Source organism: Gadus morhua, chromosome 20 (assembly GCF_902167405.1).
Source record: "Gadus morhua chromosome 20, gadMor3.0, whole genome shotgun sequence".
Lineage (NCBI taxonomy): Eukaryota > Metazoa > Chordata > Actinopteri > Gadiformes > Gadidae > Gadus > Gadus morhua.
The window spans coordinates 11,173,994-11,198,542 of NC_044067.1; the positions used below are offsets into that span (position 1 = coordinate 11,173,994).

Consider the following 24,549-nt stretch of genomic DNA (forward strand, 5'->3'; position numbering starts at 1 on the left):
GTGCTTGCGTGCGAGCATTATATTATAGACCACTATTGTAAGATTTACTTTATGTTCCGCTGTAGTTTTTTCCATGTTAAGGCAATGCAAACATCTAATAGAAATAGAGGACGATGACATTGTGAGAGGTCAAGCAGCACTATCAACACATCAAGCTGTCAAAGTTGAGGTGAGAAAGCCCCACCTCGTTGAGGTGGGGCTTTCTCAAGAGGACAGTTCATGGGATGGACATGCACTTGCTGTCACACGTGTGTGTGTGTGTGTGTGTGTGTGTGTGTGTGTGTGTGTGTGTGTGTGTGTGTGTGTGTGTGTGTGTGTGTGTGTGTGTGTGTGTGTTTGCATGCATGTGGGTCTGTGTGTGAATGTGTGTTTGCGTTCATGCATGCACTTTCTTGGGAATGTAGGTGTGTGTGAGGGCATGCACGTGTGTGTCTTGTTATGTTTGTGTGTGCTTGCATTGTGTGAGTGTGTGATTGTGTTTTGATTGTGTGTGTTTTACCATGGAGAACGGCGACGAAGATGGAGTGGCTTTTCTGCCCTCTCCCGGTGCCAGCGATGGGAGCATGAAAAATGCATTGGCAGCAGTGACATTGTGGCGGTCCCACGGGAGTCCCTGTGTCCAAACAAACACGGAACCTCTTTTACCACCCCACGCCCCACCCTACACAAACACACACACACAGTACAACAACACCCCTCTCCAGCCCCACATCCACTTCCTATCCCCTCCACACACACACACACACACACACACACACACACACACACACACACACACACACACACACACACACACACACACACACACACACACACACACACACACACACAGATGCTTCTCTGACCCAGCCCAGTCCCTCTGTCCATCCACCTGGCGTCCAGGAGGAAGTACGAGCAGCCCTTCCCGTTGGTGGACGACGGGCGTGCACTGTGTATATATGCATACAGCGACCTCACTGTAGGCCCTGTGTGTGTGCAAAGGTATTTTCATAAGGGCCCATGCAAACAAGTTTTGAGTTCTCAGACTCAGGTTGACGTAAAATCACTTCTTTTTCTTAGAGTGTTGTATTGACAGCCAGACGCCAATGACCTACATATGGTGTGGTACACATCTATGGTATGCCACCAGACAGGGATGTCTACAGCCTCTTTCAGGCCATTACGTATTCATTTGGTTTGCGGTCTCATTAAAATGTATGCAGACTGCAAAACGGTGTTGTACTTTAAGGCTGGTGAGCCAATGTACAGTCGATGACAATACAGTTAATAATAGATACACCATAACATTGAGTTATGGAGATGTCGCATCCAGGTTTGCGCCACACTCAGCAGCGTGTGTGTCAGTGTGTGTGTGTCTATAAGCATTTGTGTGTGTGTGTGTGTGTGTGTGTGTGTGTGTGTGTGTGTGTGTGTGTGTGTGTGTGTGTGTGTGTGTGTGTGTGTGTGTGTGTGTGTGTGTGTCTGTGTGTCTGTGTGTCTGTGTGTGTGTGTGCGTTTTAATGTGTGTGTAGGGGTTGAGTAGGGGCTCACCGCTTGCCTCTATCAGAGCCGTGACAACATGACCGACAGCAGCCTCAAATCAATACAAGGCAGCAAAGTGGAGCCCCTGAAGCCCCTGCAGAATGGTGGCCTATATCTTTTGGTCCTGTATGTGTCAGGGGCACACAGAGAGTGTGTCTTGGTTCTCTCTTCACAGCTCGGCAACGCCCCCCCCCCCCCCCCTCCTCCCCCCGGGGCCTCATCCAGTCACAGGACTGCTTGTAGTCCTTTGCATTTCCACTGCTTTTTGTCTGTTGTCAAAACAGCCGATCATAGCGACTCTGTGCCCTGTGTAGTCATGGGTCACTGCAGGTTGAGAATGACTGAAAAGTTATGAAAAATGACTGACCTGCATTCATGAACGACGGTGTTACTTGGCAGTCATACATTTCTGCCAATTAAATGCTTTGTAATATGCTTTAATCTGGTCAAATGAGCTAAACATAAATATTATCAATATTGAGAGAAATATTACATCCGAGATAAAGGGAAGGTCAGTCTCTCGTCATCATATGAAGCCTCTTCATTGGCTACACGGAGAATGCAGAATGAACATTGGCAATATACCTCAGGTAAAATACTATTGTGTCCCCTTCTGTTGAATGTCACTGCGATGTTAGATGTGAATTCAGCTGGTTACATTATTTAAAAGTCTAACCTCTGACCCACATACAGCAAGGCCACTTAGGCTCAACATAAACCGCTAGTCTATCAACTAGACGCCGATTGGTCGAAAAACCGCACGCGGGGGCGCGCAAGCATGACGCGTCGGCCTGTGTTTCCAGGAGAGATTCTCATATGCCAACGCAGACTCCCATGTCTGAAGAGCCTGCGCGACCCCGTTCAAATCTGTGTCGGACACTGTTGTGCCCGCTAGAGGAATGCGCGTGCCCGGTACCCGGACCTGACGCGTTCAATTGAATTGGTTAAAGCCTTCTTGAGTCTATACAAAATAAGAAAAGTGATTATATTTCTTAATGTGAACGCGTCTTTTTTCTTTCGGTGTTTTTTTTGACGACCGCTGATGGCTACGGTTTGTTTAGCGGGAACCGTTGAACTACGCCGCAAAGTCATTGCAATGTAGAGCAACCTTTTTTCGATGGCGACACTAACTAATGCTGGTTCTTCCCGGGGTTCACGTCCAGCTCTCCACTGAAGCCGCGGATATCCGGCGTCTCATGCACAGACTCGATCTTTTTTGATAGATCAGGACCCGGCCTGCCACTAATAAGATGCTCAGCACCACTGACGTTTTGAAGTCCCTCCATGTTTATATTTTTTAAACTCAATTAGACGACGTTAAATTGTTCTCAGTCATTCATTGAGTTGTATGTGCATTTTATTTTTATTTGCATTGCTGAACGTTGCAGTTTGTTTACGTTCTTGATCTGCGGGATTAGTGTAAGAACAATTCTTTGGTGGCTTTATGTAGCGCAGGGTCGCAGACGCGTCGCTTAAAACATTTTTTTCCAAGGATCATTTGGGGGCTTACATAACCCACAGCCATCACCATGTATGCCGGGCGAAAAAGGAGAAAACCGGTACAAAGAGCGTAAGTACATCTAACAAATTAAATTAAATATTAACTACCTCCTTGGTAAAGGTCTGTCAACCCGATGATGAAGGGATATAATAAAATAGGTAGGCCTACTCTCTCCATCCTCCCTCACCAAATGCCTTGACATCCCTCTTGACATGCAGAATTGTCAATGCAGATAGCCTGTATTTGGATGGATAGATGGATTATTAGATCAAAACATATTGAAGTAAAAAAACAATCCTGGATGTGTGGCCTATATTTGTATTGATTTACTGGAAGCTGGAATCGTAGCACCTCTGTCCTCTCTTTGACACCGAGTTAATTAGACGCACGTCCACTTGCATTACTTACTCTGAAGCAGGGCTGAATCTGTTGTGCGAAAGTAGAGCAAAAAAGTGTGGAAAGGCGTGTTCATAATATGTTACACTGTATATAGAGTATATCGGTCGCCGTTGAAATGGGCCTGCCCACGGAGGCTTGTCTAATAACCTTCAGGATTATGTTTGATATTTTATTTTATATTACTTTTCCATTTATATATTTATAAGCCTACGTTCTGTTATCACCCGAATATTCAATTCGATGGAGGACCTTGAGTACATGGGCCCTCCGAAGAGGTCCTGGGCCAGGCTGAGTGACAGCACACCACACAGTTGTTTTAGAGCTAAGCACCAATTAATCATTCCCGAAAGTCAAACACTGTTCTCTTCTTATTTTAATTATATTTCGTGTTCGTTTTTGTCTTGCAAATTAGTGGCATGTTGATTTGCAACATAGTTTGCGATATTTAAATCACTAGGCCTATGTAACAGGGTTCCAGGCCAAATATTCTGAGTATTTGTTTATTTGAAGTTTGGCAGGCTAATGATTCTGTTTTAATGATGGTTTATTAAACGATTTTCATTGAATAGATGTTGATTAAATCAGACATCAGTAGCTATAGCCATATAGGCCCTGAAGCAGCCTATATTGGTTTAAATAGGCCTGCAATCTCCTCTGAGGAGAGCCTATAGACCTATCCATCTCAAATGGATAGCCTTTTCAAAGCAGGAATAAATAACAATGTTATTCATTCAATGCATTTAGGTAAAAAAATATTGGTAGGCTAATATAGGCTGGTAGACCTTTAGTATTTTTTTTAATAGCCTATAAAGTAATGCCAAAGACCATTGCGTCAACAAGTCGCGCTGAGAGAGGACATCATTGGGTGTTTGTTTTTTCATCACATGGGTGAATGGATATAGCACAATATGAACTAAGTGCACGGCTCATTTCTCATTTAAATTAGGCACGATGAAGCCTTACACAGAGTAAAAAATAGAAATGGTTTCTTATATAGCAGTTTGAACGAATGCTATTTTACCCCTTTTAAAATGTTTAATACATCTGCAGGTGATTCTTTATAAAAAACCTTGGTATATGATGCATGGGCTCTTTATTTTTATTAATTGTTACCTATTGTTGTTTTGTATGACACATGGTAATAGGCTATTTCACTTTTCTATATATTCTTCCAGATTAAATATATACCAGGCTTTATTGTTTTAGATGTGTGAACTGAATCAATATGACACATGTCATTTAACAGAAAATGTGATTTGTTTATGTGATTTAATTTTTTCTGGTGGGATTGATAGATCGACTGAACTAACTGACATATATATTTTTTCATATTCATGTTCTTTGCCCAAGTGTACATTTCTTTTAGGTAGGGCATGTGGCAAAATATTGACTAGGCTTTTGGATAGCATCATAACGTTAAATTAAATATTTAATGTCACTGCTCTTCATGGCTACATCACAAGAAAAATATATCAGTTGGAAAATGTTATTTAGCTGCAATTATCAACCAGCTCTACTAGGAATCCGATATCTCATCATCTAATCAACTGATCGTACTTAATCATCATCTATTTTATGGTGCTTCTATTTTCCAGCGTTAAGCAAGTTTCAAATGAGGGATCCAAGTCGAACCCCTCCAAACGGCACCGAGACCGTCTGAACGGGGAGCTGGAGAGGCTGGCCAGCCTGCTGCCGTTCCCCGAGGAGGTGACCACCAGCCTGGACAAACTCTCCATCCTCCGTCTGAGCGTCAGTTACCTCCGGGCCAAGAACTTCTTCTCAGGTACACTTAGCTGAAGGACCCAGACCCTTACCTTTCCTATGCAACACTGTTTACACATTGTTAACACTGTTTACATCATCTGTGCACATATATAAAAACAGAGATTTAATTAGGATGGAATTTTAATTGTAATTATATTTTACCTGTTCTGTTATAATATTGTTACATTATAAAAGTATATATTACTTTTATGCTGTTACTGTAACTTCTGTTTTTTGACAAATATAACTTGGATAATTGGAATTTGAACGATAATTTCTTATTTTTAACAACAACTTTTTTAACAACAACTTCTTATTCGATAAACCTTGCTATTCAACAACAGTAACAACTTCCTATTGCACAAACATAGCCATTCAAGAAAATCAAACAACTTCTTATTCGATAAACTATGTGTATTGGAGAACAGAAACAACATCCTATTGGATGAACTTAGCTATTCAATAACAGCAACACGTTTAGTGTATACATTTAGCCATTAAAGAATTATCAAGTTGTTCTAAACAAGAACAACTTTATAAAAGCACAATTGTCTCATCTCATCTTCATCCGCTTATCCGGGGTCGGGTCGCGGGGGGAGCAGCTCAAGCTTTACAAAACAATTGTACTTATAAAAGTACAATTGTTGTCGACAATATTATAATATTATTTGTGAAATGTGCCAATACAATGTGTGTAAAGAGGTGACACTAAAATTGGTTCCATTATCAGCAGAAAAGGAGGAAGGAAACATTTCCATTATTCCTCATGAGGAGTTTTTCATGTGACGAATATCGAGTGAGTGAGCAAATCGATGGGTTTGAATGTGGTCTGATGGAGTCTACCTTCAGGCCATTCTTCCAGAGAAATGCAGGTTTTGTGTTTGAATGCTCAGTATTGGAGTCCTGGGCTGCATGCTGTAAAGAACATCCCCCCCCAACCCTGGGCTGGGATGCACTACGCCTACGGAGACGGCAGCCAGCGTTGGCTCTGATAGACTGGGTTTTAAAATTAGTTTAGCAATGATAAAATAAGACAATATCTAACTTTATTAATCCTGAAGGAAATGATTGTGCCACAGATGCCAAAGAAAACATAAGAATGCAAACAACAGGGTAATATATATTAAGTGTTGGTGTAATGATTACACCAGTGCCTCGTAGAATTACAATAAAGTAAGGTACAATTTGTAAAATTAGTCAACAAAAATGGCCACGGTTCTTTCAACCGTTAGGAGTGTGTCAAAACACTGGCGCTCCTTGATGGCCCTGTATGTGTGATGTGTTTTCAGACGCTTTCACAACGCATCTTATCAGCTCCAGGGCTGAGGGAGAGCAAGAGAGATGGAGAGAGACAGAGGGAGGGAGTAGGAGGAGGTGAAGAAGAGAGGGAGAGAGAGAGAGGGAGAAAGGTTGAAGGTGAAGAAGAGAGGGAGAAGATGAAGAAGAGAGGGAGAGAGAGTGAATGAGAGTGAGAAGGAGTGGGAGAGTGAGATAGAGCGCGAGAGAAAGAGTAATAGAGTAAGAGAGAGTGAGAGAGGGGGGGAGGGAGAGGAGGTAGCCAGCCAAGCTTCAAACTATGTCATTCTTAGGGAAAGGCTCTTAATATTTCATCGCAGCCCTGTGTGTGTGTGTGTGTGTGTGTGTGTGTGTGTGTGTGTGTGTGTGTGTGTGTATGTGTCTGTCTGTCTAGCTGTCTAGCTGTCTGTCTGTCTGTATCAGTGTGTGTTTGCCACTGCAATGTGTCTTTTGTTTGGCAATAAAGGAGAAAGTGTTGGCTGTGTCCTTTTAAAGAGGGCAATACGGGGGGCTGCATTGTGAAGACATAAGGGGGGCAATAATGGTCCTGCAGCCGACCGGCCTCTCCACCACGGGGAGTGTAGACGTTATTTTAGGCCGGGGACCTCACAGGAGAGTGCTGCATTGCAGCCTTCAGATGCGCTCCCTAGCATGAATAATTAAGAGAAAACCCCAGAGTTTAAAGAATTTATGAAATGGAGGGAGAGCAATGTTTGTTTAAGACGACGACTGGCTTTCTGAAATGACTGTTTGGGCTGAGACCGACAGGATACCGCTCCTGTGATAGCGGTGTGTTTAAGGGGAGAGGTAGCGGATGCTTGTTTTTTTAATGTGTTGTCTCCGCCCTGAACGTTTTGGTTGGTTTGTGTGTTTAACTGCCAGAGGTAGGTTCGAAAATGTGTTTGAGGACTAGCAACGTTACTCATCCTCCAAAGATTAAAAGACAAGATTGCCGTGACTGTATCGTATCGATAAACTCTGGTGTCCATCATTCAGTTAACATCAGATTTTTGACTGCAATGTGTATGTGAAGACATTATATGAGAGGCAGATTCAAGACTTCCATATTCCCGAGCATATTGAATGATCTAATGGCGCATTGACGTGCCACAATGAATTATTGATCGTGGATGGTAGCATTAATAGGTCAAAGTGTAGCCTATAGACGGTGGCCCGTAGCCTTTTACCTAACTGCATTAACCTACTTACTGGACTGTCCCTAAGTAATTAACGAGCTAAGGGGCCTTGGCGTTAAGGAGGGCGACGCTCCGGGTTATTTCCCAGTACATCTGAAAGCACAGTGCCTATGGCTGGATTTGCTGCCGCTCATGATTTGTTGTATGTAAACAGTGATATAAAAGTCCATGTCAGACTAGGATTAGAATCACCATGCCGGGTGGTTGCATCGAGTGCTCGTGGCTCGGGGGGGGGGGGGGTGGGGATATTTCTGTTGCCTTCACCGATTGGCTAGAGATTGCACGGCTTGTCCTGATTGGTCAGCGTTGTGTATCGGGTCTTTCTATTGGCCAATCTGTTGGTTATAATAACCCAGTTATGATGCAAGTGTGCTATTATTGAATGATATTATTACATATTGCGTATCTTTGTATGTGTCGTTGTACCGCAAGCTTGCGTTTTGGCCATCTAAGTAATTATTCATGTGTGAGTGGAACAAAGCCTTTGCAGAGATACGTTAATCTGTCGGAAAGTATTATGCAGTCCAGCTGCCATCTTTATCTCTGTCCCATTGATCCTAGACGCTACACAATAATAACCCCTCTCAAATCTGAGCTTTGGAGAGGCTTGGGAGTGCCTTCCTCCAGTGGAGAACTGTGATCGCATCTTTCTCAGCCAGCACTCTGCAAACACTTACCCAGGGCCATTCCTTGACCTTATGTCCATAGTATGAAATGCAATAACAGTTTTCTGTCCATCAAAGAATATCAAAGAAATTATTGTAGAGTTTCTAAGTTTACCATTGTAAGCAGAACAACAACCAATCAAAACAAATACCATCAAATGCAGCTATTACGCAGCCTCAAGCCTGTTTCCAATGATCCAATATGGATGAAGTCTCTGTTTCCCCCCCACGTCAATGTGAGTATGTCTTCGATCTGCATTTTTATCGTTGTTTTGGTTGCTTGGGACACTAATGGAAGTCCCAAGAGCTTGGATGGCAGCTCTGTTTTGTATCTGTTTGCCACATTCATGTGTAGCCGGCTCCATGTACACTCTCTCTTTCACCCGGTTGCTGCCCGAAAGTGTTACTCCACTTACAAGGCAGGGGGTGAGGACTTTTGTAAAGGCTTGTGAGCAGAACAAATACACACACAATGGCAGCTCCCCCCCCCCTTCCCAAGTGGCTTGTTGTCCTGGGATAATCCACTGCGGAGAACGGAGGATGCGGTCTGTTAGCAAATTGTAGTCGTATCCCTCTCTCTGTGGAGCCCCCTTTGTAGCACGTGGGCCTCACTGGGGACCCCCTGATGTTCTTTTAAGTGCAAAGTGCTGCTTGTCCAAGGTTGTTCCGCCCCCCGTTCAGCACAGGCAAGGTCAAAGTCAAATAAACAAACCGGAAACGTATCATTAAGAAACAATTGTAAACAATGGAGTGGTTGGACTTCCAGTAAGCCATATATCAATGTCTACACATCCCCCTCCTAAAACCTCAAACCCAATATTTACCTTACTAACTCTCAAATGGTCTAAATATGCAAACCCTGTGTTTCCAGATTTCTAAACACCAGCAAATGAAACGCCAGAATCGAGGTTGACTGATTGTGTGTTGATTGAGTCTGAGGAGGGTTTTCGAGAGGCAGGCTCCATCCTACTCCCATGCCCCCCTCTGCAGAGAGACACGATCCCGGGCGACAGATCTAAGCCATTAAGAAGGCTCCGGGCAGTGTTGGAAGGGCTACCATTACCCCAGAAACAAGCGTCTTTATTGTCCTCATTTTTCTATGTGTCATTCTCCATGCACTCCCCTGGTTTACAGCGAGCAGCACCCCAAGGTGGGATCAGACCGCAGTTAAAGAAATACAATCATTAAAGCAATGGGATAACAAAATAAATATAAGGCAATACTACATACTATTCTGAAATTGGCCATTCTGTTTAATGGTTAACTTTACTTTTGCTACTTATATATTTCAATGCTCATACTTTGTACTTTTACTTTGGGTACATTTTCATAACTTTTACATGACTTATTTTAAAGATCGACGTACTGCATCCACTACTGCTTATACCTTGGTTAATCTCAAGACACCTTTCCCCTCAGCTTTGATTTCTCCCTTCTGATGGTGTCAGAAGGGAGAAAATAGTGGAACCATGAATCAGAACCCCTTTCCTTGGTTGAACTGTGTTCCTTGTTTGCTGGGAGCATTGAACAGTGATAGAGGTGGTTCACGGATCACAGTGTAAACCTGTAAATGAAGCAGAGCAGGATCAGATACAACCTCTGGTTAATAATCCAGCGATCATCTCATCGTGTAATTGTTCATGTTGCATCATTGTTGATGCATTTTGCAATACCGTGTACGGTAAATACCGACACAGATTAGGAGGAATAATCTCTCTATGGATTTCAAAAGGATTCATCTGTCTGAGCGTTTCCTGTTAAGTATGTCGGCCGGTGAATAGCAAGGATGTTAGCACTGAGGCAGAGTTGGAAAGAGTGGAAAAAGTGACCAGGAGATTTTGAAGGTCATCGTTACAGTCAGCATTTGCTGTTTTTTGTTGTTTCACTCGCATGATTCCGGGCAGTGACCTAAAAATGACTTACCAAAATGATCACCATGATAATCATTTCCTATGTGGGGACATTTAAAACTTGGTCACACATAAACTTAGTATAGTTTACTATGTAGTTATGACATACTTTGCTTATTCAACATCACTTCTAAGTGGCTTTGAATAAATGTATGTCTTCTAAATGAATGCATGTTAATATAATATAATGGAGTAGCACCACTTAAACCAACATTCAATGTTGTGTTGTTTGTTTTATGGTCATAAAGTTCCACTGGATGGTAGTTTTCCTAAAAAAACGACTGTAGTTTTCATAATGTGATCCATTATTATATTGCCATTGTAAAAGTCTTCCGTCACTAGGTAGAGGGCAAACAGGGCTACACGCTATGCAACTCTCTTCAGATCAAGCTAGGCAAATCAAAAATGGATTATGTAAAGTGCTATACACCTAATAGCATGTCGGATATGATATTGTTATGCTCTTTAAACTTGACAATGAACGTTTAAAGGACACTTCATAAAAGCCCTTCTCAAGGTTTGTTTAAACCTTTAAAAATGACAAATACTATTTTTCTTGAAACTGAATCCGATCCTTCTGTTTAATGATTTATTCCTTCTCGAAGGACACGGCTAAAGGCCAGTGAAATTCCCAGCAGCTGGAAAACTCTCGCCTGCCATAGCGATAGCATAGTGGGCTTTACGTTGGAGGCTATGGAGAGACGTCATTGGCTGGCTCTACTTCCCTCTATCGCTCTCTCTTTCTGGTCGTACTATGTTGTAGATCCTTGTGTACACCGGGATGCTGATTTTGTTACATAAGCTGCCTGGCTCTGGTCGTGGATAGTCTTGTGACATGTCATGGTTCTGTTCTGGTTGGGGGGGGGGGGGGGGATCTGGGGGATGCCAACCCTTCCCCCTCCCCCTCCTCTCCCTGTATTGTCGCTTGTTAGCACGCAGATGAGTGGGTGGAGCTTATGTGCGCTAAGTGATCGGTAGTGGGTCATCCCTTGACTAACCCCCCCCTCTCTCTCTGGCTCTCTCTCCGTCCCTCTCTCTCTCTCTCTCTCTCTCTCTCTCTCTCTCTCTCTCTCTCTCTCTCTCTCTCTCTCTCTCTCTCTCTCTCTCTCCCACCCCTATTGAGCACGGGTTCCTAAGCTGGAACACTCACAGGGTGCTGTGTGGAATGCGGGCTACTGGTTGGGCGGGGTAGGTGTAATCGGGAATGACCCCTCCCTGCTCCTGCCCAAATCACTTCTCCCCGGCACCCCCCACCTCTTTGAGTCACGGCTCATCAGCAAATGTGCCAACATGTGATTCCGAAAAGCTTGGGAGACTGCATAGCCGCATAGGATGCCTGCTATTGCACTGCATTACTGGCCTGGTTTGTGTGTCCGTGTGTGTTCTTGTTCGGGTTGTGTGGCCATTTTTGTGTGTGTGTGTGTGTGTGTGTGTGTGTGTGTGTGTGGCTGTTCTTGTTCGGCTCGTGTGTGTGTGTGTGTCTGTGTGTATGTATGTCGGAGTGGGGGTGTGCAGTGTGCGTGCAGCCATGTGTATGTCAGCGGATGCGGGGTCTGTGTGTGCATCGCGTGTTCATTTGCTGCAGTGTGTGTCGGCAGGCAGGCAGGTTGAAGCGTTCTATATTTACCCCGTGAGTCAGAGAGAAAGCCGTTCACTCACACACGGATAGAATAATTCACAAACAGATATGATCACACACACACGCGCGCACACCACCGCAGCTAATGCACAGAGACGCGCGCCTTCTCTCACGCCTTCTCCCGCACCTTCTGCAGTCTCCTGTATGCTCTCTCTCCCTTTCTCTCTCCCTCCCTTTCTCTCTCTCTCTCTCTCTCTCTCTCTCTCTCTCTCTCTCTCTCTCTCTCTCTCTCTCTCTCTCTCTCTCTCTCTCTCTATATTTATCTCCACCTATTCTAGTGTATAGACAATGGTTATAGCTTCCTGCAGGGGGGGAATGAGTCGTGGCATTGATCCAAAGTAAACCTTAGCAGCGTCGCCCCTGTCATCCTCCACTATGCTAGCAACAGGTCATCTGGGTGTGGCCAACAGAACCAGAGTATCCGGGGGGGCAGAGGGGGGGACTTTCAAAACTGGGAAGAGAGGGGGGAGAGTGGTCAGGGTGGGGGGGGAAAGGGTTGTGTGTGTGGGGGGGGGTTGCACTTTCACAATAGGCCCCCACATCCCCCAGTGGACTTAATATGTTTTGTTAGTGCCGTCCAAATATAGCACGGCTTCACGGCGGAGACTTGTGCGGTTGTTATTCCGCATGACGTGACAGCAGAGATGTGCAATATGTGGGGTAAACAGAGCAGACGGCTGCAGCTCGCTCTGCACCGCGGGAGACCCCACATCACATGCAATCACTGCTTCAGGAAGGAGGCGGGCCTGGTTTGAAGGCGTTATTAATACCTGGCCAGTGGCCACACATTTTTTAAATAATCATATTTTTCTCATTCAAATCAAATAAATCTTGCTCTGGCCTAAAGAATTCTAAATTCTTCATAGATATTTTGGCTTTAATTTCTTATTATTATTTTATAGTATTAGTCATATCAATAGTTAAAATAAAAAAAAATAAAATAAAATTTATAGTATTAGTCATATCAATAGTTAAAAATTAAAATATATTTAATTTTTACATAAGAATTGTTACAATATTATCATTTTATTTTAATATTCATATTAATAATACTATTCATAATAATGCTTATTATTTTAATTGTAATTATAATCATGATAATATATTATATATGCTGCTATAGTAATACTAGTAGTAGTAGCAATAATATATAATTTCTAACAATTCAAATGTATATAATGATAATGAAAAATTGCAATTATTAATAAATATATATATACACACATATTTAAGTGAAGTTTCTCTAAAATGCTGTAATAGATCCTTGACCAGTTCATGTAACATTTGGCCTTGTTCTCTCGGTATTTCTCTATCCTCTTTTCAAAGGAAGGGTCACCCCACACTAAATAGCATGGCGTCGAAAATAAAAACTGCTAAAATGGTTTTGGATCCAATTTGGCTGAAAGCAAAGCCCCATGAAGATACAGATCCCACCCCTCCACCTCTTTCACACAAACACAGCACACATACACACACACAAACACGTACACACACACAGGCACGCACACACACACACACACACACATACACACACACACACACACACACTCACACACACACACACACATATACATAAACACACACATATACACACAAACACAGTTACACCTACACACACAACCACACGTTGTATGAGCCTCGAAAACTCACTTGATACGAATTAGTGCTATTTAGGGATAATGCGTGTGTGTGGTTTTGTTGGTGAATGTGTGTCTGTGTGTGTATGTGTGCGTACGTGCGAGTAGGTTGCACGTTTGTGGGAGTAGAATCCACCTAGTAGCTGCTTCTGTATTCTTGGTAAATCAAAAAAAATGAACAACTAATTGGCCAGACCCGCCCTGTCCCATGATGACCCTCGGGGCGCCATGGGGAAAATAAAATTCCCACTAAGTCCCAAGTCTATGCCGACACAGACAGATAAGTTGTTAGGAAAATAAAAGTCCCACAAGCAGGTTGGGCTGAACAGCCCTTTTGCGAATGTCTAACCTTCTGGGTCATTGCTTGTTTGTCAGATTGACTCAGTCCAATTAGTGAGAGCCAAGTAGAGGCGGTGGAAGGAATTCTTTCAGCCCCGCAACGGTTATCAGAGAACAGCCCACATTCTGCTGCAGAAATGTAAAGCTCTTTTAAAAGCTCTGCATCCCTGTTCAAGGTTATGGCATTTCTGAAGCACATTCACAGGCGCTTCTGGCACATAATCGGCATAATTCATATTTCTGCGATGAAAGATTACACAATGAATAAAATGAAAAGAATTTTACGAACCCAGCATGCTGAACTGTTATATATATCTACAACCTGTTCTTGGCCTCCCTTGCAGTCATGTGGTTAATGCATTAACTCAGGAAAGCAAGGTTACAATGAAACAAAAGAAACTATGCATGCATTGTGTACGATCAGCAATTATTTCTCATTATTTCTTTATTGAGAAATGCCTGTTTCTCAGAAGATATGACAAGATGTTGATTATTTCTATGCATTACTAGTAGGCAAAGTACAGAAATGCTTTCCTAATTCAAATCATTTATGTACAGCTTTTACACCTGTCCAAGCCCTGCAGTGTGGAGATACAAAATATATCCAATCTTTTAAACGATCCGTGTGAGAGTTCGGTACGATAGGAGCACTGTTGTGCCGGCTCCACCCACCTACTACAACGGCCCCGTGGAGTGGAGACGTTTGGATTCCATGTGTGTTCATCACAGCCTTTGTTTGTGGGCTTCTCTTGATTGCCGAGACAAGCATATTTGGGGAAAGCCAAGCTGTTAGATTGAGCACGCCTGAGAGAGCCTTGAGGGAGTCGTCGGGGTTCTGTTTTGCCACGTGTACTCCGTGGCGGTAGAGATGTAAATTTTTCATTATGTTCACTGCTGCCTACTGAAGCCTGACATAAAGATCTGCTATTTACCCCCGCCCTCTGGCCATGCACCGGGTTATGTTTTCCTTTTTTTCATCTGTGTTGGCCCACTTTTATTTATGGATGGCTTGTGCTACTGTAGCCTCACTACTTAGCTGCCACACATCAGTCTTTTTTTTTTTTTTGCTGTAATTCCCAAAACACTGAGGAGAGGCGAGGCCGAGTGGCAGAGCGATGAAGATGATGGGCAGGGTGGATGTGTAGACAGCTCCCCTCGCAGAGCCTCTCTCCTCCAGTCAACGCAGTTCACAGTGAGACCATCGTTGCAGATCACCGATACGGCTCACTAATTGTTTATTTATCATGAAAAAGTCAAAGAAACAGCTTTTTCCTCTCTCGCTGTGCACCTCTGTGTGTCGCTTCATTTGTATTTCTTTGGGGTTGGGAAAACTAGGCAGGCACTCCGACGTCATTTTAGCATCTCTTTTACCGAGCGTTATTTATCGTGGCTTAAGGATTGTGTGTTTCTGTAAAAGATTTCAGCGCAGCACTTAACAACGCCATCCACAATGGCGTCGATAACAACACAGCTTAGCCAAGCAGCTGGCAAGGGAGCAACCAGCTCTCAGGATCACGGTGGTGAGTCGCCCTCATGACATCTCATCGCCATAATGCAGTCACGCTATGGATGTCAGCCGACCATGAAGAGGGACTGGCTGACTAGGCTCTGCATATTAAAGATATGAAAACCTGGGCAATAATAAAGCTGCTTTAGGTTTGATTATTCATAAAGCATAAATGAAGAAAACCAGCAAGCCAGGCCAAAAATACTGTGGGCTGAGATGTTACAAGTTGTCCAACTCATCACGGCTGATGCACTGGGATCTATGTGAAATGTATCTTGAGATCAATCCCAATTAACACACCGTATGGACATATAATAAGAAGAAAGACCATTATAAATAATAAGAAAGACCATTGTCATTGAATGTTGTCAATCAGAAGGGGGTTGAAGCTATGGTGCGGCATCAAGGTGTCCCCATGCGAACAAGGTCAGGGGTGTTCCTGACCAAAAGCCTTGTCCCGTGTGGGGCGGGCCAAGCCAGGTCAAGCTCCCACACAAAGCCCACATTTTCTCCAGCGCAAGACTCCAATGTCACTCATGACACTCTTACCCAACCCTCCTACCGCCTCTCTCCCCTTTTCCCTGCTTGTTAACCTCCCTCACGGACAACAAACGCCTCCACAAAGAACTTAGTCATCCAATCATGTCAAGACATCACCCCTGGGGGTCAAGGGTCACCACGGGTCAGGGCCCCGCGCTGCCCGACCAGGTCAGAGATTAACGCGGCCCACCGATGGTCCCTTTCTCATGACATCGTGCGAAACCCCACTCATTACCCGTCCCATTGTCACCGGGTCGCTTCTGACGCCGGCGACGCGACGTAGCTGAACGGAGCAGGTTGAACGACCCACGGCTGCCTTAGTGAGCAATCTGCTCTCAGAGACATAATGACATTAAGTCAGGACGTGCGGAGACCCAGGCAAGCGTTCAGTCGGCCGCGGCTGTCTGAGGGTGGAGCCCTTCAGGTTGATTACACACGGGCGACACGGCCTGTTGCAGTGCTAGAGTCCCGGTGTTTTGAACTGTAGAAGGGCCGGTGTTGCGATGGGGAGGTTGTTCAGACAGTAGGAGGCTCAAGTCAGCTGTTTAGCCATCTAGTGGTCGGGGCCATATGCCACACACGCTTTTGTTTTATCCTGATGCATATTCAAATATTTGTTGGGCGGGAACAGTTTCCCTCCCTCTTTGCACACCCCCCACCACACTCTCTCTCCCCCTTCTCCCTCATGTAAAATGGCTCGTTTACAATAAGCACAATCACGATGGAGCCTTCTGAACAATTCCAGCAATGAGATTGTAGGAAATGGAGAATCTCATCCTGGGTATGGATGACAGCCGCCCGGAGCCGCTGACCAATGATGATGTCAGAAACAAGGAAAATGGGCGGGGCTTAGGAGTGCAGCGGATGGGTTAGCCTGATGGGTGAGCCGCTCTCCGCTAACTGTTAGCGGAGAGAGGGTTGAGAAACTCTATCAGGGAGTGATTATGGTGGGGGAGGGAGATTGTGGAAGAAATACAGGGAGGAGGGGGGGCTGAGCTGATAGGGGGGAGGGGGTAAGGGGACGGTTGGGTTGGAGAGCGAGCAAGCGGCATAAGTGCAGATATAGTGACGCCTGAGGGAGTTGTCTCTTCGTCTCACTGTAAAGTGGTGGAAGTGTTTCTTCTGAATAAATAGAGAGAGAGAGGGAGAGAGAGAGAGAGCCTTGACCGCTGCACTGTTCTCCCATGTCGGTCGACCACGCCGGCGCAAAAGACTGAACAAGAACGATTGCAATAGAATAGAAACGGGAAAAGGGGTTAGAGGTGAAATCTGACGAATAAAATAATTCTGTCACAACAAAAAAATATATGACGATGACGAGAAAATAATTGACCACATAATGAAATACATGAAATGGATTGAAAGTATGGTATATGTTAAAGATGTGAAAATATGGAATTAATTTAAGCATGATTGGATCTTTATTCTTTGAATACATGCATGCTACTGGAATAATAATTGACTTTTAGAATTGTAATATCATTGTAATAGGAAGTGTAATTTTTTTAAGAAAGATGTTGAAAATATGTATCTTAGAATCAATTGTCATATATAACTCCATATTGCTACAGGTGAGACCCTTAATTGATCTGTAACATTTTTTTGCAGCCCTAGAAAAAAAACCTATCCTAACTATAATGATTTTAAAAAAAAAGGCTGTGTTGTATAAATAACCCCAATGACCCAGTTCTAAGCAAATGGTCCACACTGACCTCGTGGAAGACACACAACAAAGCCATTCACTTTGGTTTGTTTGTTTGTTTATTTGTGTGTTAGTTTGTGTGTGTGTGTGTGTGTGTGTGTGTGTGTGTGTGTGTGTGTGTGTGTGTGTGTGTGTGTGTGTGTTTGTGTTTGTGTGTGTGTGTGTGTGTGTGTGTGTGTGTGTGTGTGTGTGTGTGTGTGTGTGTGTGTGTGTGTGTGTGTGGTCTGTGTGTGTGTGTGTGTGTGTGTGTGTGTGTGTGTGTGTGTGTGTGTCTTTTGGCTGTCAATCTGTGATCTGAGAGCACGCCAACGTTGTGTGCTTCTAGTGTCTGGGTGAGCAGCAGGTTGGACGCCGACCGAAAGCTCTGGTTCTGGGAGGTGATCGAATATAAAAAGGGGGAGAGGGCGTTGGATGCATGATTCATGAGTTTGGGGCCAGCGTGTTTGGTGTTCCAAGCATAAGGGCTTATGACTTTCACAGCAGTGCTTTGCAAACATTATTACAGGACTAAATCTGTTCCCCCCCTCCCTCCCCCTTCGTCTCCCTCCTTCCCCGACCCCACTGCCTCTCGTCCGACCTCCCCCCCTCTCTCTCTATCTCTCTCCATGCTCTCTCACTCTCTCTATTCATTTTCTCTCTACCCCCTACCTCGTCCAACTCCGTTCCTTTCATACTCCCTGCCCCACTCTCTCTTTCCCTATTTCCCTACCCGCTCTCTTTCTCTCTTTCCCCGCTCTCTCTCCTCCCCGCTCTCTCTCTCTCTCCCCCACCACTTTCTCCCCTCTCCGTCTTTCTCGCTCCCCCCTATCTCCTCTACCCCATTTTTCCGCTCTCTCTCTCTCTCTCTCTCCCTTTCTCCCTCCCTCCTCCCCTCTTTTCTCTCCCCCTCCTTCCCTCTCCCCCCTCTCTCTCTCTCATGTCTCCATGCACCCCTCGCTCTCTTCTCCCTCTGCAACCCCCTCTCTCCACTCTTTCTCTCCCATCTCCCACTCCCACTCTCTCTCGCTACTCTCCCTCCCCCTTCCCCTTCCCCTCTCCCTCCCCTCTCTCTCCTCTCCCAACCGTCCTCTCTGCCTCTCTCTCTCTCTCTCTTTCTCTGCAGTGGCCCTGAAGACCAGCAAATGCAACAGTGTGGTCCCCAGTGGCCCCAGCAGCGACAGCAACGTGGCGGTAGGGCTGTCGGACGCATGGCTGCCAGAAGGAGAGCTGTTGCTGCAGGTCAGTATCAGAGTACACCCACACACACTCTGCAAGTCTGGTTCCCACACATTCTGAATCCTAATTTATTTAAAGGGACTGTAGGTAATAATTAAGAACTATAATTGGAGTCTAATTAGGAAGTAATTACATAGCCCTCAGCTATTAGTGAGTGTTCTTCTCTCTGTGAATATCTTTTCTTGTTGTACTACACCTGCCTCTGCCCAGCCCCTTTACCCCTGCACCGAAAACCGATCACACCTGCTAACATCTGGTTCTTGTCTTGCGTTGGAAAGGTTACATCGAGCATTCATTCCGGGAAGAAAATCCATCTCCAGTAGTTATTGGTATTTATCGTTTCCAGCTACGGTATGCCATGATGGAAACTTGGATAAATGTTCCAGACATTTGCGTGTAAATAGGGACCAACTCAAAAGCATGGCCTCTCTTCCCCTATTGGTTCAGGGAAACCATCTAGTCTGTCAATGAAAGGTGCGTGAATGCAACACTTCTCACTGGACCATTTGTAGTTGTTTACTTTCAGAATGCTGCTCTCATCTGCTCTCTCTCTCTTAACAAATCACAAATTCTATCTACAGCGGCTTTAATAAAGCGTGTTTCCTTCGAGCAATCTCAACTTCTCGTACAGGACTAAAACAGAACATGCAAGTAGATCTACAAAAACCTTAACTAATTCTAACCAAATCTTTGCACAACATTCAGGTCACAATTGACTCCAAAACTATTCTAAACAATTTAGATATGTATTCATTTTGTTATTTTGTATTATTCTGTTGTTTTGGTCAAATGTCAAAGGCTGTGAGGGAATTTATTTCAACTTGATATTTGCTGTTTGTTTGGCTTTTCGGAGTGTTTTGGAAACCCACTGACGCCCCTCTCTGACCTCTCTCAAGCTGAAGGGTCTGCTCTGCTCCGGGGGCCCCTGTGAATGGTTGAAGAGCGTTTAGACAAACGGCTCAGACGGACTGCTGAATAAACATGCCATTAGCAATGTTCCTATTGCAATCCTCAAAGCCAAAAGTCTTCTCACCACTGTGAGAAGAAGATGCTCCCACTCACTTTGGATTCCAAAAAGGTCTCCCAAGAACATTTTAATGCATAAAGAAAAGTTCCACAAAATCATCCCAACAACACATTTAAAGACTTAACAGAATGACCACCAACCCTGAAGACAGTTGCACAACTTGAACTGTTGCATGAAGCAACCTGTGCATAGCATTACACTCCGTGTTGCCTCAACAAAAACGAAACAAACACCAGACCGACCCGGTTAAAATAAATCCAGATTCATGCATTCTTGAGCCCAACAGTAATACTGCAGCATGGGAGTGGGTGAGTGTTTGGGGGGGGGGGGGGGGGAGGGGAGTTAGCTGTGGCTGCCCAACCATTTGGGAATCTACAGAAATCATTGATTTTCCAGTCCAGTTCCTCCCTATGTGCATCACGCTGGCATTCCAGCAGGGCCCGTAAAAACGGCTGCTCCTTGCTCCGCTTCCCGACCCCATGAGAGAGATTGGGGTTATTGTGATCAACCTTGGCCCATGCATCTCCCAGCCGAGCCGCTAACGAGCTGTGAAAGCTCATTGTTGGGAGCTCCAGTCTCGGGCCGCGAGCGCGCTGGCCCGGGCTCAGCGACGAGAGGAGCAGGGAGACAGACAACAACCAGAGAGGAGGAGAACTGGGTCTGCCCAGTACTGCCCGGGAGGAGTGGCGAGCACTTGCGGGATCGTCTGTCTGAACCCTCGGAGGCTCAGTGTTTGTTTTAGTCGCCCGCGGCCGCCGCTTCGCTTCCGACAGTCGGTGCATTATGAAAGAGCTGCGGACACGTCTATTATTCACGAGCCCAAGCAGAGGAGACAGACAGGCAGCCGGCCTGGGTTGGGAACGTGGGCTCTGGCTTTCCACCCAGCACTGCGTTTAGTCGATTTCTTTGTAATAATTAAAATCATAATAATACATTTGGCTTATTTAGTGGTTACAATGAAGCAGAAATAGAGATAAAAGGTGAACAAAGTCAAAAGGGAGGGATTATCAGCAGTCAAACAGTAAGAGAAGATAGGGAGAATAAATATTGAAGAACATAGAAACACAGTAAGTTATATCAAATACATATTTATGAGATTTACTTGAAAGACTGATGTGCTGGTCAGTGGATTTATTTTTTCCAAAACAAACATCCATTCTGATAATCATTTGTGTTCACTGGTTCCTGCCCATGCTCAGATTAAATCGTTTGCAGCTGTGAGGTCAGTGAGTCCACATGACTAGACGATCGAGCAACCAAGATGGCGTCCTCATTTATGTTGGAAGATGGCAAGGGACTCAATGGCAGTACTAAATAGAGAATCTGTTTATCCCCATTTCCAGTCCTTCATTTGTTTAGCGAAAGCTGCTACTCTATTTGCTCCTGGCATTAACTCAACTCATGTGTTTCTTTTGAATGACTTGTAGATGATTGTGGTCAAAATGACGTAAAAACCCTTAACCGTGCAGCCAAGCCTGTCTGAGAGTGACGGTCTGTGTAAAACACTCAGGCTTGACATTTCCCTCTGTTTATGTTTACAGACTGGAAGTGCTGTAGATAATGGCTGGGAATCACTGGTGGTTATTAGCACATAAATAAAATAGCATATCCAGCGGTACTCATCTTTCACCCCGTAGGCTGATTAATCAAAGAGAAGACTGAGTTTGCCTGACTTTGTTTATATTTGTGTTTTTGCCCAAACTGTGGGTTTGTGTGGTTTGCTCAGTGTGCGGCCGTGCGTGTGCACATGCACGTGCGAATGTGTGTGTGTGTGTGTGTGTGTGTGCATGTGTGTGTGCACGTGTGTGTGTGTGTGTGTGTGTGTGTGTGTGTGTGTGTGTGTGTGTGTGTGTGTGTACGCCCTCGTGGGTGCGTGTGTGTGTGTGCGTGTGTGTTTGTCTGCGTTTGACTGTGTCAGTGTGTGTATGTGTGTGTATATGCATGTGTGTGCTTCCCTCTGTGTGTGTTTAATTTCCCTGTGCATATCCACATCAGCGTTGGACGCTGATGCATGTGGCTGTTGAAGATACTGTTTATACTTGTCCGTTTGGTGTCTGTTTTGTGTGTTTGTTTATAAAATGTTCCCATATGGGCGGTAGGGAAGGAGGTGGGGAGAGGGGGGAGGGGGGTTTGGGGGGGGGGGGGGGGGGGGGGGGGGAGTTGGAGCTGCGTGGGGCAGGCTCTGGAGTGTTTGGTGAAGTGGAAACATGGGACCAGCTGTTCCTGTTTGAACTGACACAACAAGCGACTCTGTCTTTCCTACCCTCCTCATTGTTACATGATTACCCATCTAGGTTCTGTGTTCCCACTCGTGCTCAGTCCACGCCGCACGGTGTTCATCTGCTCACACACATGCCCAGGGGCGGCCATGGGCGGCAGAGTTAGAATTAGAATTACTTAATTGTCCACCCGTATTTTACAATGTAGATAATATATTTAAGCAATAGATCACGACAGGCTGTGGTATGTGCTCATTATACCACTGTTAAGGGCCGTTGTTCGGCCCGACGCGCAGTGGAGGGCCGGCGACCCCCTTCACAGTGGTATAATGAGCACATACCACTGACTGAAGTGATCTATTGCTTTTATACAACGATTACTATTATGGCAAAACGAAAGTCATAGACACACTACATTTAAAAAAACAAACAAGAAAGTCAAAATAGCTGTTTTTTTAAAGAATACAAAAAAGTAGTCCCTCCTGCTGCCTTCAAAATGCACGACGGTCGCTATGCAAGAAGTCCCTCCGAGAGAAGGCTCGGCTAGAGCGGTTAACAACATTTACACCCTCTCCATCATTCAACATATTTTTAGGCTTCAGTGAACTGTGCTATTGCTTTTATACAACTACTTTTATACTTTGTAATCGTTTATACTTCCAGGCGCGGAGTGATATGCAAACTTTCACAAAAATGATTGGGCGTCATAGCAGTTATGTATACGCTCATTATACAACCGTTTGGAACCAATCAGATCGCTGGATTTAAGCCACCCGTTGTATAAATATATATATATATATCTTAAAAATAAGCCTCCCAACTGAGACTGTGACCCTCCTACAGCATTGATGTATTGAAGTGAATTGATGTTAAGATGGCGATTCAAGCGGCTTCTCCATTCTAAACTGTCTTCTATGTATTGGATACTATATATGTGTGGTGCTGCTCCTGGATCACTGGCTCCATTCCCTCAAAGCATAATAACGCAGAGCTTACATGCCGTTCAAACTGAAGACTGTTCACTTTGAGCAATTGGAAGGTACCCTTCATTGGAGGAGAATTTCACCTGATGACAATCTGACACTTTGTAAAAACAACCCCTGTATTGTTGTTGTGTTTGTCATCTCTCCCGCTCCAGGCTCTCAACGGCTTCGTCTTGGTCCTCAGTGCCGACGGGACCATCTTCTACTCGTCCCACACCATCCAGGACTACCTGGGCTTCCACCAGGTACCCTTCAATGCGCCCTCATACTATTGCATTGGAATGTAGCCGGCCCTTTGCTTTACTTAGTTTGTGTTTGACGTGCAAACTCATAATGAAAGTGATAAGAAGAAGCAATAATAATGCCACTAGCAACCAAACACTAACATTGCTAGCATTACGTCAAGGACATCTATAGCTGGTCAGGGGAAGCCATGTAATCTCTAAGAAGGGACCGTACACTGTATTGCTTGAGTTTGGCTGTGGTCCCTCAGGTTTTACTTTGGTGTGTAGGACTTGACTATAGATCATGCAGGGCCCAGCAAAGCATTTGCCACCGCAACTATGATTATAATTGTAACTGTGATGGTGTCACTATTACTATTACTCTAACTTGCACTTTAATCATTTCCATTGATATTTATTTTAGTGTATTTTTAGTGTAGATATTTATTTTAGAAAAAGTTAAATTGCATTTGCTTGCATCCATGTGGCACACAATTTCCCAGGCACACAACATGTTCAGGCAGATGAGTCATAGGTGCCATAGGTGCATAGATTGTTTATAAAACACATCAGGGGATACAGTATGAACACACATGCCCGAGTGACAGCTTATACATTGGGATGACATTGTATGCCCGATAGATTTGATTCCAGGGGGCAATTCTGACCTTATCAAGTCAAGTCAATTTTTGTTGTATAGTCCTTAATCACATTTTTGGTCTCGAAGGTTGTCTCTTAAAGGCCATATTTTTATGAAACCCCCTAATCCTAGCCCCCCTCTGGCAATAAAATAACCCCTTAATTATCAAGGAGGTAACCTTGAGATGAATGCAGAGTGGGCCATCCCTCTTTCCAGGGATGGTAAGGAGCACAATGGCTGTCATAATTGAGTTAGTGCTTAATAGCCTGTAATATAACTAGCAAACACATTGTGCAATAAAAACAAAGCCAAGTACAAAAAAATATATATATATGTAGCTTCCTGATGACAGTTTTATTTTTCTAACCTTATAAGACAGACAGCATTCACAGTGTCTGATAAAGTCAACACCCACTTGTTTTGAGGCCAACATGAAGTTAACAATGTAGAGGACATCATCAACACAAGGCTTCTCTCGTAGAATGAATTAGACTATTATTGGCTAATATCATTCTGGAAGATGTATACTGTAGAATATGCCATTTATCTACTGTGCTCTATTGTAGTTACTGGAGTTGGTATCATCACTAGAAGTGGTCAAAAGAATCACATGTAATCACACCGA

The 24,549-nt window shown here is 44.4% G+C and overlaps 1 protein-coding gene across 1 annotated transcript in view; it reads left to right on the forward strand.

Annotated features, from left to right (window-relative positions):
• The first annotated feature begins 2,329 nt into the window (after positions 1 to 2,329).
• Positions 2,330 to 24,549, forward strand: part of ahr1b (aryl hydrocarbon receptor 1b) — a 33,598-nt gene continuing 11,378 nt past the window's right edge. Inside the window, exons 1-4 of the mRNA XM_030342611.1 lie at positions 2,330 to 3,091; positions 5,017 to 5,204; positions 18,719 to 18,834; positions 23,216 to 23,305. Of these exons, the coding sequence (XP_030198471.1) occupies positions 3,051 to 3,091; positions 5,017 to 5,204; positions 18,719 to 18,834; positions 23,216 to 23,305 (435 nt within the window). The 5' untranslated portion in view covers positions 2,330 to 3,050. The remainder of the gene's footprint in view (positions 3,092 to 5,016; positions 5,205 to 18,718; positions 18,835 to 23,215; positions 23,306 to 24,549) is intronic.